This window comes from Aspergillus niger (assembly GCF_000002855.4).
Source record: "Aspergillus niger supercontig An06".
NCBI classification, from domain to species: Eukaryota; Fungi; Ascomycota; class Eurotiomycetes; order Eurotiales; family Aspergillaceae; genus Aspergillus; species Aspergillus niger.
In genome coordinates, this window is record NT_166522.1 from 515,634 (window position 1) to 531,595 (window position 15,962).

A 15,962-nucleotide genomic window follows, 5' to 3' on the forward strand; every position below is an offset into this window, starting at 1 on the left:
ATCAAAGTTGTTGGGCAATCGTACTTCTGATGATTCCGTGCATAGCTCTGCGTTTCCAAACTGCATCAGAATATATACTCATAAAGAGTATTTTCATTCTATGCAGACAGTACGCAATCCAGGATAATTTTCCCCGACGAAACCACATCCAATCCGAACGATCCTCGGACCCGGTAACTGGTACAATCAATCCCTTTTGCTGAAAGGCGTCTGTTGTAGGAGGTAGTATGGGTGTGTTTTGAGTACTAGCCAGACTCAGAGGGGTAAGAGCTAAGGCTACTGACATTGCCAAGCTCCATCAGCCTTGCTGGTCTCATTGGCTATCCTTTGAAGTGACCTCGATTTCTCCATGTCCGTGTGTTTCGGGATGTGGAGGAATATGCAGGCAGCTGACCGTGGAAAGGCCTTTGAGAAATATACATCGGTTAAAACTAAAAGAATCAACGTTCATCCATTTTTCGGCAAAATGATAGCCCGAGCCTTTATGGTTTCATACACCCCGTAGCGACGATGGGAAGCAAAGGTGTCTCATGTAGAGAACCTCGGTGGTCTTCCACAAACATACACGGAGAAGCTTCCGTGTTGTCACCATTACGGTAATGAACATCAGCTATAGAACATCGCGATGGAGGACTTATAGAAGACACCATGTCCCGTTTACAACAAGCATCATCTTCATTATCAATTACCTCTCGAATTAATCGTTTGTCTAAGGTATCCTCATTCAGAACGCGGAAACAATGGTCAAGCTACTTCCCACCTTCCTGCTCCAAGCTGGCTTCGCTCTCGCAGCAGTGGAATATCTCAACTGGACTACTTACATCGCCAACGGTGTGAACCTGGGCGGGTGGCTTGAGCAAGAAAGCACCATCGATACTACTTGATGGGCTCAATATTCCAAGGGTGCGGACGATGAATGGGGCCTTTGTGTGAATCAAGGCTCCCAGTGTGGTCCTATTCTTGAGCGAAGATATGCGACCTATATCACCACCTCAGATATCGATACGTTGGCGAACGCCGGAGTGAACACTTTGCGTATCCCCACCACATATGCTGCTTGGGTCAAAGTGCCCGGGTCCCAGCTGTACTCTGGGAACCAGGTATCCTTTCTGAACAACATTGCAACATATGCTATCACTAGGTATTCCATGCATATCATCATCGATGTACACTCCTTACCAGGTGGAGTGAACGGTAAGGCGTTCGGGGAGGCAACAGGACATTACGGATGGTTCAACAACCAAACGGCGTTGGATTACTCGCTTCAGGCTATCGATTCCGTCATTGCCTATATTCAGAACTCCAGCAATCCTGGATCCTATACTATTGAGCCTATCAACGAGCCCGTCGACAATAAAGATATGTCAGCATTCGGGAGTCCAGAAGCATTATCCGATGAAGGCGCAGCTTGGGTTTTGAAGTACATTCAGGCAGTACTGGACAAGGTTGAGGTGATCAGCCCGGATATACCGGTCATGTTCCAAGGCAGTTTCCGAGGCGAGGAGTACTGGTCACCCAACTTCTCTACATCCGCTAACCTGGTATTCGATGTGCACAACTATTATTTTGCCGGACGAGGAGCAACCGGTAAGAATATTACGACCTACATCTGTGCCGATGCAAAGAATGGAGCCGGTGATGGCAAATTTCCCGTATTTGTCGGCGAATGGTCGATCCAGGCACAGTACAATAACTCCTTTGCTGACAGAGATGAAGCTCTCAACACCGGGCTCTATGCTTCTGCGAAAGATTCCCAGGGGAGTGCCTATTGGAATGCCAAGTTTTCGGGGAATGCAACCGTCGACGGCCAAGGTACACAGGCTGACTACTGGAATTACATGACCTGGATTGACAATGACATGATCCATCCGGACGAAGCTTCTGGGGTGTGTGCATAGGTGAGCGCTTAGATGAGCCGTTTGGACTACGTGAGGGTAGGGCAGTGTTCTAGCCGCGTCCAGCAGACAACATTCTTCATCGAGATTGCCACACCAACCAAAAGACTACTCTTTTGGCCATCGATCTTTTCTTGTTTTGGTTTCGTGAATCTTACTGCTGTGCTCTAAGTAATACCGGGTAGGTCAAGTTGAAATACTAGTGCTACTTTAGAGAAACATCATTTAATCAATGCCTACTTAATGTGCTGTAGACTTGTTTCTTCCCAGCTTTCTTCTTCAAACTTAATCAGACCCAAGGTACCTACGGCGGTTAATGCTTATCACATGACAAGGGCGTTGCTCTCTCCACTGGATGCCAAACGGCGACTCTCGCTACGCACTGACAAATCCCAACCTGGCCCCATCCAGCTATGGCTCGAGTCCTACCGACGAGTCTGATGATCATGGATTGGGACCATCTTGCGGAGGAATATAATGACAAGTTGTTTGCCGGGTGGTTACAATTAATTTCCGTGCAGTCCCCTGCCTTGCCGTCAAGACTCGCAGCCCAGCATCGTCGTGGAATTGCATGGGTAGCTGATGTCTTGGGGTTTACCACTGGCGCTTACAACATCTGCTGCATTTTCACCTTTGAAAATGGATTTCGTGCACTGGTTCGGTTCCCATTCTTGGGTAGAAGCCGGTTTCGGACGGAAAAGAGTCGAAATGAGGCCTTGGCCATGAAACTCCTATCTCAAAATACCGCGCTCCCTGTCCCCCGCATTCCTGGGATGGGTCGTTGGGGATGCGGGCCTTGTCATGACCTTCATCGAGGGAACGCTGTTGTCCAAGCACCTCGGAGATTCCACAATTCAGTCGTCCAGCTTGCATCCAAATGTTTCCGACTCCGACATTCAAAGTGCCTACCGCGTGATGGCGCAAGTCATCTTGGAATTGTCTAAACCCACCTTTTCAGCGATCGGAGCTCTGGCAGAGGGGTCACGGGCGTGGAAAGTAGATCAAAGTCCACTAATCCTCAATATGAACGAACTGGTTCGCGTCGGAAACCTTCCTCCTGGGCATCTTTGCCGAGAGGACATTCACTACCGCGGGCGGATATTTCGAGGAACTCGCTAGACAGCAGCTTCTTCACCTTCAGTACCAACGGAACGATGCTGTTGAAGATGAGCAAGATTGTCGGAAAAGATACATAGCCCGCTGCCTTTTCAGGAAAATCGCCCGGGGGTATAAAAGGGAGCAGTCGGGCCCATTCCAGCTATACTGTGACGATTTGCGTCCATCTAATATACTTGTTGCGGGACAGAACCTTACACTGACCGGTGTTATTGATTGGGAATTCACTTATGTTGCGCCGGCCGAATTCGCCCTTACTGCACCCTGGTGGCTTCTCTTCGAGTGCCCCGAGGCCTGGGAGACAGACTTGAATGTATTTTTTTGGCTCGGTATACACCACGCTTGCATCTATTCCTCAATGCACTCCGATTATGCGAGGACGAGCAAATACACAAGGGTGCAATAAAGGAGTATCAGCGACTATCGGGCCGCATGTCAGAGTCTATGGAGAATGGGCTGTTTTGGTTCTGCCTTGCTGCAAGGAAAAGCTTCATGTTCGATGATATCTATTGGCAATTGCTTGACAAAAGGTATTTTGGACAGGGCTTTCTTGAAGATAGACTTTCACTTTTGTCAGAAGAGGAGTTGGACGAGCTCGAGATGTTTGTTTCATCGAAGATGGAACAAACCCGTGAGAACCGCTTGGACGAACATATATCAATTGACAAGCTTATTGACCTTTAATCCTAATCCTACTATAAGCCTTTCTGGGCATGGTATTTATGCCGTTATCTGATTGCTATAAGCTACCAGTACTTTAAATTGTCAGGACCACGGAATTTTGGGGGCAAATCTACGTTAACCCGCACCAATATGCGAAGCCCCCATTCCTTCACCGCCATACAAGCTGCCATGCGGACCTGTAATATAAGTTGCAACGGAAGGAAGATCCTGGTGATAGCTACTATCATTCGAGTGACGGGATAATTAGTATAGTTTCTTGATACAAGCTAGCTTTAATCCAAACCCATCTTCAAAGGCACATGCTTTATTGAGAATACGAATTACGCAGCTGGATTCTATTAGCCTTGAGTAACCGCTGCTTTCACCCGACGTTTACAACGGAGCCTGTAAACGACCCGCCTGACAAAATGCTGTGGATCAATCATCTACTATCACACAGGCAAGTCATTGGTGTCGTCGATGATGCGAAATGGGAGATGCTGATGGGAGACCGCCCGCACCATGTAGATGCAAGAGGGTTGAGATGGGAGTAGCACCGGGGTAGAAACTTGTCGGCATGGGAGGAATAGTAAAAGGGCTCGTTGATGGCAGATTAAAGGTGAAGTCAGCTGCCATGGTTGGCGCAGCATAGGACCTATCTTCTTGTTAGCAATTTCCGTGGAAAAGAATGGACAAGTCACATACGGGGTGGCAGTTATAGTTTGTTTGCTGGTAAAGGTTTCCAAATCTTTTGTTCCCTCTGCACTAGAGAGACAGGCCCCATCTCCATAGGCGTTCTCGCACTGCCAAACCACATAGTTGCTGTCGTTGGCCCACAGGTTCACGTTTTCGATGGTAATATCGTAGCACGGGACGTCGGAGTCACATTGTAGGCGGATGACTGGGCGTGAGGCGCTCACGGATTCTCCGTGCCAGTTCTATATAACAAAGCAAATTAGGATCTCTTAAGACATTGAAATATTATCGTGTACTTACTCGGAATGTGAGGTTGGACACTTGAACTCCTACGGATCCTCGATCATCTCCCCAGGCCTCGTCTATGGCCAGCGGGTACGGACCGCCGTGGACTATGACATTCTCCCAGATGATATTTTTGACAATCCCATCCCCATTGTTGGATTTCAGAAAGCACGCATCTGCTTGGTTCATGTAGAGATTGCGGTAGTGGATGTCGGAAATGTTGGTGCCCGTGCCTAAGGATCCAATCGCGGTCCCACCACTGAGATTGCAGTAGATGTTCTCAATCAGATAATTGTGCGCCGGAGACTTGACGGTGACACATTCATCGCCGTTGCTCACTTCAATGTCATGGAACCACATGTTCTCTCCCCATACGTCGATAGCATCTGTCGCTCCCACAGATGTCACGCCGCGGATCAAGATGTTATATACCTCCCCACTGGTGACCGTATCGAAAACAATGTAGTAGGAAGGCGAGTCAATTAGTGCGAATCCATGCACCGAGAAATTGTTAACCTCTTGGATGCGCAAGAGTCTCTCGCCGTAGGTGTCATTCTGCAGATATTCGTAACCAAAGCCCTGAATGGCCCCGCGGGAATTGCCGCTGAAAAATTCGAAGTCATTGCAGTCACGGATAAGGATCATCTGGTACGAGCCGCGGTGTCCGCGCATAACCACACCGTCTAGCTGAATTGCAGAGGACTGGCCGTGCTTGAGCTCAATGTCCTCGGCCAGCGAGTAGTTACCGGGTGGGATGTAGACCAGTCCCCCCACGGAACAGTTTCCCCAGGCATCAAGTAGAGCCTGCGATATATCCGTTTTACCATCTGCGACAGCCCCGTAATCGATGATATTGCAGGTCTGGTTTCTGGCTTTGGTGCTGTAGTCCACTAGCGGGCCAACGGGGCCGGAGAGTTGCGCCCCGGCCAGAGTGGCCAAGAACAGAGTCAACGGTAGAATGCTGGCGCGCATGGTGTTGTCTGAACGTCAAAGAACTATTAGGGGCAGGTACCGATATCTTTATATCCCAATGGAATTCCAGCATGGGCTAATGGTAACATCGTGGCGAGCAATCAGTGCATAGGCCCACATACAATCAAGGGGTCCGAAGCGCTTGGCGGTGACGATCGCACCCTGACTGGAAAGGCCTGCGCGTCAGATTGATTAAGGGACGGCGCCAGGCGCGGGCGTTGACGAACCAAGTGGAGAATGACGGGGAAGAGGAGGTAAGCGAGCAGAACAGCATATGAGTTTGCCGAAGTAGTGAAACCCGTTGTTATAGCCATCCCTGACCCTATGTGCAAGGCCCCAACTACCTAATGGCGTATCCTTGAAGAGCTATCCTTCCGCTTTCGGGGTGATTTACGTTTAAGGCACTCGCCTTCCTTTTCCTAAGGATGTGCCGGAGTCCATGAAACAATTTCTGATCAGGCCACTCATCCCCTTATTTATAAACCGTATCGACCATGGTGATGTGATCAGAACATCGGTATAGCCACGGGACGATAGTATATGGCAGTTGGATTTTGATATGATGACTGTAAGATACCATGGTGCAGCAGGGGGGATTGTATGAGAAAAGCTTTACAAGGTCACCGTTCTGCATTTCCACAAGTCAAACCCACTAGTGAGCTTTGCAGAACGAATATGGCACCAAATACTAGTGCTGTTACCATCAAGGCGTTCTCTATTGGTGTAAAGCATATATCTATTCCTTGTTCTAGTGAACATAGAGGGGTGGGGAAGCATGGCGAAGATGGGACCCATGGGTGAACCCCGAGGTCTGATAACAGTCTCCATATGTCAAGGACTGTCATGCTTTCACTGTTATAAGGCCTGTATCAATACTTCAAACAAGGTTATAGTTCACATTATTACAATCTCAAGTGATCTTGAGTATCTCAGTCAGCATTTTTCATCGTCATATTTGTCGACCAAACACTTGACAAGTTGGATGAACCGGTAGTACAGTAGTACGACTGGCACGTGTACCCCTGTTGGGGTTTCATAGAAGCTATCAGTTTCTGGTTATTGCAGCATTAATATAGAATGCGTGGAGACCCCGCTGCACTATTGATGGTGCTTACAACCATAGAAACCTTCTGAAAATAGGGGACGTCAGAATGGTTGTCCTAAAATTCGAGATTTTCTCTGTGACTATGTTAGCGATCAGAGTGACAGTAGAATGGGGTTCACCTCATATTTTGCCACTTGCAATTGATGGTCGGACGCCATTGGTGCTTGTTCATTTTGTCCCAGATAATACAAAGACTTGTACTATCATTAACATACACCATTATATACAAGATTAATACTGCTGGCACAGGATATCAAGCTGGTGCTCTGATTCTAAGACCACTAGATAACCATGATAATGCTTCATCCATACCGACGCTATACAATAAGCACGAACACCACAATTTAAGTATTTTCAAGAGGGAAGTCCAAATTGAAATGTCAAAACTGATCTTTCAGTAAAGGATTATAAATGCAAATCACGTGATTATGTCATGCAACCATCGGGCGTGCCGGCAATTGGATCGGTAATAAATCATTTCCATCTTTAGTTCACGTCACGAGTCAGGGGATTTCCAGATTCTTAACCGAAGCCTCATTCTCTGGCCAATTTTGATCTTCTTCAACATGACTGCATGAAAATATGTCGAACCAAGCAGGCTGGGTCAAAACCCCATATGGGCGAGTTCAGGTCGAGCCTGTAGAGCAATGGGTTCCTGGCCGTGGGGAACTCTTGGTTCGGGTTGAAGCAGCTAGCTTTAACCCCATTGACGCCAAAATCCAGAGGTACCGTGCCCGAATATCTGCCAGCTGGCCGTCAAACTAAAATCTCAGGTTGGATCTATTCCAATCTCAATACCCCCTCATCCTCGGATTCACCTTTGCGGGAACGGTAGTCTCTACAGGGCCCGAGATTAATTCCGTGCAACCTGGCGACCGGGTGGTGGTGGCTCGCTGGGGCCAGCAAGCAGGCGAGGATCCCCGATTTGGGGCCCTCCAGAGGTATGCACTGGCACTCGAGCAAAACACCCTGCGACTAGAGCCCGAGACCACATTTGCCGATGCCGCCGGTCTGATCGCCAATCTGGCGACCGTGGTCTCCGCCCTCACCATCTACATGGGCCTCTCTAAGCCGCCAGTCACCGGCACGACACCACCCATAGGAAAGAAAATCCTCGTATACGGCGGTTCATCAGCGGTTGGGGGCCTCGCGGTGCAATATGCGATCAATGCTGGGTATGACGTTGTCACTACCTCGTCCGCGGCCAACAGATCCATGGTGGAGAAACGCAACCCGACGCATATCATCGACCATAGCCGCTCCGACGAAGACGTAATCCGCGAAATTCGGGAGAATGGGCCTTACGAGGGAATCTTCGAGGCGATCGGCTCCACCACAACAACCCAACGCATGGTGGCATTGCTACGCGAAACAGGGGGCAGGTTCTTTTCTACCAGCCCTTCCCCTGGGGATGAGACCATCCCTGCTGGTATAGTAAAGGTATGGGCCGGATATTCTGAGACCCTCGTATCTGAGGCTGCCCATCAACAACTGCGCACATGGTACATGGAAGCGTATTTACCGGCTGCACTGAAGAAAGGTACGATGTGGCCGAGTCCGGCATTGTGGCTGGAAGGCGGGCTTGGCTCCGCCCAGAAGGCATTGGACCTCCTGTATGAAGGTCACATCAGCGGCCGAAAGGTTTTCATCAACCCACAGGAATAAGAAAGCTGTGGTTCGGGAAGCCCGGTATCAATCTCTTGTCAGGCTCAACATACAATAGGAATTTAGATGCCAATGACCGTATTGGGCTCACCAACTTGCTACATATTGAAGCAGTAATACTAGTAGGCTTGATCATGTGGCTAGATCATGCTTTGCCTGCCACGTGTGAGACCTCGGCCTTCATGCCTTATCAAATGATCCCCACTTGGTACTTAGTTACATGATCTAATCTACTTTAATAACCGAAGATGATTTTAAAAGTCTAGAGATCTGCTTGAAAAATAGAACCTGCAGTGCTGAAAAATCAATTAAAAACATTATAGAATTGACATTCCCTCAAGCGCACTAAAGTATAAGTCTATCATACAACTGGGCTTCTCATTTATGTACCTGGCCCAAGACATTTGCGTGTAGTAATTTTCACCAAACGCTCATACCGAACAGCCATGGCTATCTTCGCCAGTATTCAAACAGTACATATTATACTACATGGCAACTACGAATCTAGGAGAAGGATTTGTTCAAAAATCGCTAATTTAGAGCAAACGCACCTCGACGCCGCCAGAACCTCAGGCGTTTCATCATAAGAAGAGAAACTCAAAGAACCATCTTTCCCCATTACCCGGAGGTCACATCCTCACTGCAATGATCATAGCCCGGAGTAGACTGTTCTTTCCTAGTTTAACCTCAACCACATCCAAGTGCGACAGCAGCTCATCATTCAAGTTGGTAAGTATGTCTGCGACATATTGCAAGCTCCCGGCAGACTTCATCTTCGACAATATGAAAGACTTGTGCTGATCCGTAAGGGGAAGACCATTGCGGCGTGTGAACATAAGTTGGTATATAGCCGTAGTAGCTGGAGAATGCGTCAAAGTATGTATCAAAGGAAGTGAGAACTTTCCCTCGGATAAGTCTTCACAAAACCCCTTTGTTGCAATATACTGTGGATAATCTTAGTGATTATGTATCCGACACCTTGAGCGTAGGTCGTACCTTATCGTCCGATAAGTTTCGGTAGTCATTATACACCTGAAAATATCGTCCCAACAATGTGACTAGATGGTGCAGCTCTGGTATCGCCTTTGTGCCAGCTTCAGCTTCCAGGAGCCGCAGGGCGCATCTGAAAAAGCTTCCAGTTTTACAGTCAACCATATTGATGTATTCCATGTTGCTTGGACATCTAGCATGATATCTCCAATGAACCTCTAGAGCCTGGCCTCGGATACTGTCGGACAACGATTCTAGTAGGAAAGAATTAGCTCAAGTCTCACTTTCGCTGACAAAGTCCCCACCAAGTAGAATTTGTGAATGCTTTCCGTCTGTACTGGCAGCGAGACTTAACGCCTTTACAATACCGTACAATGCACTGTTTGTAGTCTGGCTTTCTCCATATAATATGTGTGTAGCAGGTTGCCCCCGTCGTAGATCCGACCCGTCTTGAATATCATCCAGCCTTCAGATGATCAGCTTTGCGTTCGGCCAAGAAAAGAAAGAAGGAAAAAGACAGGAGGGGTGACCTTACATTACACTAGAAGCACACAGGTGAGCAAAAATGGTGTCCATATACTTGATTGACTGGGCAGGCAGCCGAAGCCAGACATTCATCGCCCGCAAGAACTCAGACCAGTATTTCTTCCCTGGAACACTCTCGGCGTACTCAAGCGGTTGCAATGCAATACTCTCACCTGGAGGACCTGCGTATGGCTCGATAAAACGGCTCATGTCATGTAAAATCCTGGAATTGCTGTCGGAGCCACCGGTTGAGTCAAGTAAAATACTTGGTTTATTGTCCCGCAAGGGAGAATCAATTTCTGACTGAACAGACCTTCCCTTTCGATTTTGTGGTGGGGGGTATGCAGGGAGTGTCCAGGGAGGGTGCGAACACCTACCCACCAGATGGGACCGTTCCTCTTTGGTCGCAACGTAATGAGACTTGATATAACGGGGACTGAATGAAGCCCAGTAGTTTTGACCTCCACAAGCGAGGATATAGAGAGTCACTAACTTTCGCAAATCCTCTGATCTCTGCTCAGCAGATAGCCAAATACTAACCATTTCCATAAGCTGAACTTCCTGAGCGAGAATCTCCCGTTTTAGGATTTGAAATGCTTCGTCTTCGGAATATGCGTAGTCACACATCAGAACGCTAATTGCATTATATGGCTTGGGCGATTGTCCAGTTCCAATTGCGTCGTCATACTCCTTATGAAAACTGTAGTAGTCATTCGTCAGTGCCGAAACAGAACTACCCTTTTTGATTATTTGCATGATGGATTTTTCTTCCTCCTTAGAAATCTCGATTTCGTGGGCAGCACGGAGCCAGGGGACCATGACGCTGATACGATTAGCCCCAATTCATGAAATGCGAAGGTAACAAGCGAACCTCAACCCAAAACCAATGCTCCGTTGTTCTATGTAAGCGTCAAGTGTGAGGTTATCAATAGGCAAACTTCGAGCCTTAGTAAATTCGTGAATGCGACTGGAAACGTCCTCGAGGTATGACTTGTCAAGGGAAGCAAAATGTTGTAATCCAGCCTCCATATCTTCCAATCCAGGAACGACAACAGGCTTTCCTAGTTTGAAGAGGGAGATAAGGGCGAGCTGTATATCCGCTGTATGCTGATCGGACTATGTGCTCTCAGTCTTTGTTATTCGACGTTGATGTCCCTATCACCTACAAGTCCGGAAACCATTCCCGTTCGGTCTAATTATTAGCATAATCGTTGGTTGTCAGAAGGTTTTCAAGTTTGGACACACCATTCCACAAGATACTCGCATCACATATTTTCAATACAGCATCAGCCAAGCTCGGCGGGCACTCAGGCATCAACCAATGCATGTAATGACCCCTCCCTGAAATATCATGTCCTTCCAGATCGCCATCGTAGCTTGCAGAAAGTTCCACAAAGTCATCTCTTAACCTTGAGGTGCGGAAGGGAAGCTGGCTAAAGAATCTGTCGGGTGGCGAGTGTTTTGGATCGCAAGGGTAAGAATACTGAAAAGGGTAATTTTCCAAGTCGAGCAACTTGGAAAACTCCATTTTGGACTATGGTTGGAAATACCAGAGCACGAGATCTATCTGGAGAGAGAAGACCAACTGAACAAAGGGCACAAACGGTCTTTATGTAGACGATACTTTCATAAGTCCTGTGCAGTAGTGTCGCTGACGCATCGCCAGCATGCCTACTGTTGGCAGTAAGATCATGTAGTCTTCACTGCGGTGAACTGATTCGTCCAATATCCAGCACCACTATGAAATCACACTGATACCATGATATACCGTATTGTTCTACGGGATAACTTATCGGAGTTTCTCGTATGTTCACGAACAATAAGATAATCGAGGACAAAGTTGGATGATCTGAGATTGCTCCTCCACCACTCTGGGTGGCCGAAAGCTCCTTGGACTGACTGAGAGCTATCCACAGCTTCCGTGCCAACAGTTATATCCCATTGAAATTGCAAATCTCCTACTATATGTGCAAATTGTATTCATATATTTACGATTGACCGGTCTGCGGAAAAAGCAAAACAGAAGTCTTAGGTCACTCTTTTATCCATGCTCCATATAACTATGGAGATTGCGAAGCAAATCAGCCCAAGCACTAGAGATATAGCAATACAGTGTCTACCGAATGGGCCCGTTCAATAATATATGAAATAAATTGATGAAAGTGGGAATAATTCTCATTGTTACGTCAGGTAATGCATACGTCTATTGTATCCTATATGCAACCGTGCTGCATACATCCTGCATATCCTAACAGGTAATAGCCTATCACATTTGGAACACTTCACCGCTGCTAGCGTGAACCGTGATCCTGAGTGTGGGATATTTGTCTAATTAGCAAACCAAATGTCAATCATGGTCACCAGCACCAAGTGCACGAAGAAGAAACATCACGAAAGTTCTTATTTGGAATCAAGTCTTGCCATCTTGTATTCTACTGTAAATACAGATAACTGACTGAAGGCGTATCTATCTTATGTCTCAATGCCATCTAGTAGCCTGCTTCCCCCCCTTTGTTCTCTGAATTATCATCAATTCGTTCATCATACCTCGCAATACGTCCCATCAACTAGTTCAAAAGCCGCACGATCTCTTTCTGTCCCCGCCACACCGCAAACCGCAACGCTGTCCAATTCTTATTTCCGGATACCATGGCGACATCTGCGCCGGCGTCCAACAAGAGTCGCACAATGTCCGCATGGCCGCCTTCTGCTGCTGCTGCCAGCGCCGTGTAGCCATTGTACCGGCCCCCGGGAGCGTTCACATCCGCCCCGGCCGTCAAGAGTCGAAGGACGGTGGTGCGGTGACCGTTGAAGGCCGCGCCCTGAAGCGCTGTAACGCCATGGTATCTGCAGGGTGGTGCATTCACGTCCGCACCGACATGAAGTAAAAATTCTACCATGTCATCATAGCCACCAAACGCTGCGGCCTGCAGCACGGTCCGACCCCGGTTGTTCGCGGGGGGCGCGTTGATTTCCGTAACCGGCTGGTGTTGTAACAGCCACTGTAAGATCTCGAGATGGCCTCCCTCCGCAGCGGCCTGCAGGGCGGTGCGCCCCACGTATTTGTGGGCTGGCTGCTTGACGTCCGCACCTGCGGCGATGACTAGATGGCGAACGATCTGGAAGTGGCCGGCACCTGCGGCGAGGGTGAGGGCGGTTCGGCCGCCGTTGTTGCCCCCGGGAGCATTCACATCGGCCCCAGCGGCTAAGAGCGTCTCGACCACATCAAGATGACCGTTGAGCGAGGCCGCCTGGAGTGCAGTCTGGCCGTAGTAACCTCTGGGAGGCTCGTTGGGGTTGCTTGATGGCTGAGACAAAAGAGCCTTCACTTCGGGTAGGTTGCCTTGTGCGGCGGCCAGCTGGAGGGGAGTCCAGATTCCCTCCTCGTCTGGTTCCTCCAAGGAAGAAGGCAGTCTTCCGTGCACTAGACTTGGAACCTGCGAAAGAGCCATTAAGGGGCACGACACGTCTCCGATTTCAGAGGTTGCCCAGAGAGCAGATTATTGCGAGGTCCGGCTTAACGCCAACTAGTGCTTACGCGGTTATCACGGCATGATAAACAAGCAGGCCAAGACGAGGCTTGATTGCATCCCCGCCTTAAGGGTTCTTGCTGATAAGCCCCAATATGCATGACCGCGTATTACGGATGTAACGAGCGGAGCCCCGTATTAAACATAATTGTTCACAGGGCATCGCCAGGAATCGTCTACCTTTCCCTCAGTCATAATATTCCGCAGTCCGTGACAATTCTAACCTTGATTCTCACCAAATTCTGATCATGGAAGCCATGTTGCCCACCCCCAACAACTGGGACGAGAATAGTGACAAGGACATCGAATCTGTCTCTCCATTCACTGGCTTGCTAAATGAAACCAAGACCAAAATCGCATCATCACCAGTAACAAAGACATCAACCTTTTTTCGGAAATATGCAGATGCCCGTTTACTATTCGAAGGCTTCCTTGTGTTTTGCCTCGTCGTGGCTCTGATATCGAATGCCGGAAGTTCCCACAAAACGGATATAGTCGACAAGAGAAGCTTTGGACCAACACGTAGGCATCACCTAGTCCCCCTATATGATTTCATGATTTTCAAAAGCTTTCTGTGTGCTGATGCCTAAATTCGCCCTTTATTTCATCAGTACCGCGAAAGCCCGTCATATTTGGCAATACCGCCGGTCTTGGCCCCGATCTCGTCTATCATGACACTGAAATGATGTGGAACAAGACTAGGATGCAAGAGATCCATAGGAACTGGCATTCCCTGTTTCCGCGTGAGTAATCCCAACTACTTATTGTACACATGTAGAAAAATCTTGGTCTTACATGTGTTCTTTTATTCTCAAAGCTGGTCGCGGCTACATTACTGTATCCGCCGAGGAAGAAGAGTTTGAAGTCCTGCACCCTGCATTCAAAATGGACAACGTCTTCGAACAAGGCGATCACTATGAGGGCCACATAATGGCGGTTTATCACCAGCTACACTGTCTTGTAAGCTTCCTTAGCCGTCATTTGAACCTCCAATATTTGCAACTGACTCTGCTTATAGTCTATCCTGATGACCGCCTTGGGCACTTCTCGAGAAGAGTGGGCGATGCTGGAGACACAGAAGGTAGAGCATCGGGCTCACTGTGTTGAATATCTTCGGCAGAGCATTCTGTGTTCCGCGGACACCACCTTGGAGGGCGAGACGGGGGCTTGGGCCAAGAGTACAGGATGGGGACAGACGCATTCTTGTGTCGACTTTGATGCTCTGACGGAGTATGCTAATAAACGGGCCATGTGGAACCTGACAGAGCGACTGTTGCCGGACAGCTTCGATCCTCTCAAGGTTCCTGAACATGGAGAGGGCCTTGAAGATGAACACTAGACACTGCATTATATCTCAATCTATTAAACATATCTCGGATCTTACTACCATCCACATCACTGTCTTTAGTTATTAAGTTGGCTTAATCACGTAGTACACAAGACTTTTTCAATTAGTCCCTACTTGGTCAGACTCAGAACACGCACATCTACGTAAGAGTAAACCCAACAGTAACTAACGTAGCACTCTCAGTCTCACTTGATTCCTATACTACTACTAGTATCAATTCAATCCAGACAAATAACTACTTGGTGCTATGGAAACCATTCTGCCTGCGTAACAAGACTCAAATTCAATTGCTGGTAGATTCTCCTGTTCGGCTGTAGTAAGACACCGCGCTGCCAGCTGCTCTTCTTGTGGGAGTCAGCAATGAGCAAAGACGGAAACTAGAACTTCACTGACCGTCACTGATTGAATCACTTGCGATCATAGGTAGGGACTGCCTCTTCAGCAACAGGGCCAGAGGCCATAGACCTCTTGTCGTAGGTAGGCACGGCTTCTTCAGCGACAGGGCCGGAGGCCATGGATCTCTTGTCATATGTGGGAACCGCTTCTTCAGCGACAGGGCCCGAAGCCATAGATCTCTTGTCATAGGTAGGCACGGCTTCTTCGGCGACTGGGCCTGAGGCCATAGAACGAGGTATCGCCAAGGCGGCTACCTGAGAAACGCCAATTGAGAGAGCGATCAGAGTTGCGAGAAGCTTCATTGTGGAGAGAATCGTAGAAGAAAACGAGTGCTCAGATCAGGGTAGAGGATTCGAATTTTTCTCTTAGTCAAAAATCCAAATGGTTCTCGGCACATGGAAACACATTCAGATAGCATCTTATATTCAGCGAAATCTATCCTACTGCTACTTTTCAATATACTTCGTCTGCAACCCCGCTTATTATGACACTAGCGGTATTATATGACTACTGCCATGGCAGTGGGGAGTCTATGTCTTATTTTCTTGTTGATATACTCCGATAACTCCTGCATTATCCACCTATAGCATCCACGATTTGATATGCAAAACGATCTAACCATTCATGCAAGGGAATCCTGGAATAGACGAGCTAGCCAGTAACATCAGAACTTGCATTATCAGGACCAACGCATGGAAGTTGAACTGAGTAAGATATCTTCCCGTGTCATGCTAAAGGCCCACAAATCCTGGAAGTACATGTGAGGTTCAAGATAT

At 48.1% G+C, this 15,962-nt stretch overlaps 8 protein-coding genes across 8 annotated transcripts; 3 read left to right on the forward strand and 5 right to left on the reverse strand.

The window, feature by feature from the left end:
- Window positions 1-740: 740 nt before the first annotated feature.
- Window positions 741-2,336, forward strand: An06g02060 (uncharacterized protein; the record flags this gene model as incomplete). The annotated part of the gene is made up of 4 exons (XM_059748093.1): window positions 741-831; window positions 997-1,886; window positions 2,003-2,076; window positions 2,150-2,336. 4 exons carry the CDS (start codon window positions 741-743, stop codon window positions 2,334-2,336), a joined length of 1,242 nt encoding a protein of 413 aa, XP_059605306.1.
- Window positions 2,337-4,139: 1,803 nt separating this feature from the next.
- On the reverse strand, window positions 4,140-5,627 carry An06g02070 (uncharacterized protein; the record flags this gene model as incomplete). Its single annotated transcript, XM_001390991.1, has 3 exons — window positions 4,140-4,329; window positions 4,380-4,612; window positions 4,671-5,627. 3 exons carry the CDS (start codon window positions 5,625-5,627, stop codon window positions 4,140-4,142), a joined length of 1,380 nt encoding a protein of 459 aa, XP_001391028.1.
- A 1,687-nt stretch (window positions 5,628-7,314) lies between these two features.
- Window positions 7,315-8,397, forward strand: An06g02080 (uncharacterized protein; the record flags this gene model as incomplete). The annotated part of the gene is given in 1 exon segment (XM_059748094.1): window positions 7,315-8,397. A coding segment is annotated over 1 exon segment (1,083 nt).
- Window positions 8,398-9,026: 629 nt separating this feature from the next.
- On the reverse strand, window positions 9,027-10,455 carry An06g02090 (uncharacterized protein; the record flags this gene model as incomplete). Its single annotated transcript, XM_059748096.1, has 4 exons — window positions 9,027-9,341; window positions 9,394-9,641; window positions 9,693-9,853; window positions 9,923-10,455. The coding sequence occupies 4 exons, from the start codon at window positions 10,453-10,455 to the stop codon at window positions 9,027-9,029; spliced, it is 1,257 nt and encodes a 418-aa protein (XP_059605308.1).
- A 300-nt stretch (window positions 10,456-10,755) lies between these two features.
- On the reverse strand, window positions 10,756-11,440 carry An06g02100 (uncharacterized protein; the record flags this gene model as incomplete). The annotated part of the gene is made up of 3 exons (XM_059748097.1): window positions 10,756-11,028; window positions 11,079-11,104; window positions 11,158-11,440. The coding sequence occupies 3 exons, from the start codon at window positions 11,438-11,440 to the stop codon at window positions 10,756-10,758; spliced, it is 582 nt and encodes a 193-aa protein (XP_059605309.1).
- Window positions 11,441-12,479: 1,039 nt separating this feature from the next.
- Window positions 12,480-13,364, reverse strand: An06g02110 (uncharacterized protein; the record flags this gene model as incomplete). The annotated part of the gene is made up of 1 exon (XM_059748098.1): window positions 12,480-13,364. The coding sequence occupies one exon, from the start codon at window positions 13,362-13,364 to the stop codon at window positions 12,480-12,482; it is 885 nt and encodes a 294-aa protein (XP_059605310.1).
- Window positions 13,365-13,690: 326 nt separating this feature from the next.
- An06g02120 (uncharacterized protein) lies at window positions 13,691-14,781 on the forward strand (the record flags this gene model as incomplete). Its single annotated transcript, XM_001390996.3, has 4 exons — window positions 13,691-13,964; window positions 14,054-14,185; window positions 14,221-14,402; window positions 14,461-14,781. 4 exons carry the CDS (start codon window positions 13,691-13,693, stop codon window positions 14,779-14,781), a joined length of 909 nt encoding a protein of 302 aa, XP_001391033.3.
- Window positions 14,782-15,197: 416 nt separating this feature from the next.
- Window positions 15,198-15,488, reverse strand: An06g02130 (hypothetical protein; the record flags this gene model as incomplete). Its single annotated transcript, XM_059748099.1, has 1 exon — window positions 15,198-15,488. One exon carries the CDS (start codon window positions 15,486-15,488, stop codon window positions 15,198-15,200), a length of 291 nt encoding a protein of 96 aa, XP_059605311.1.
- Between the last annotated feature and the right edge of the window lie 474 nt (window positions 15,489-15,962).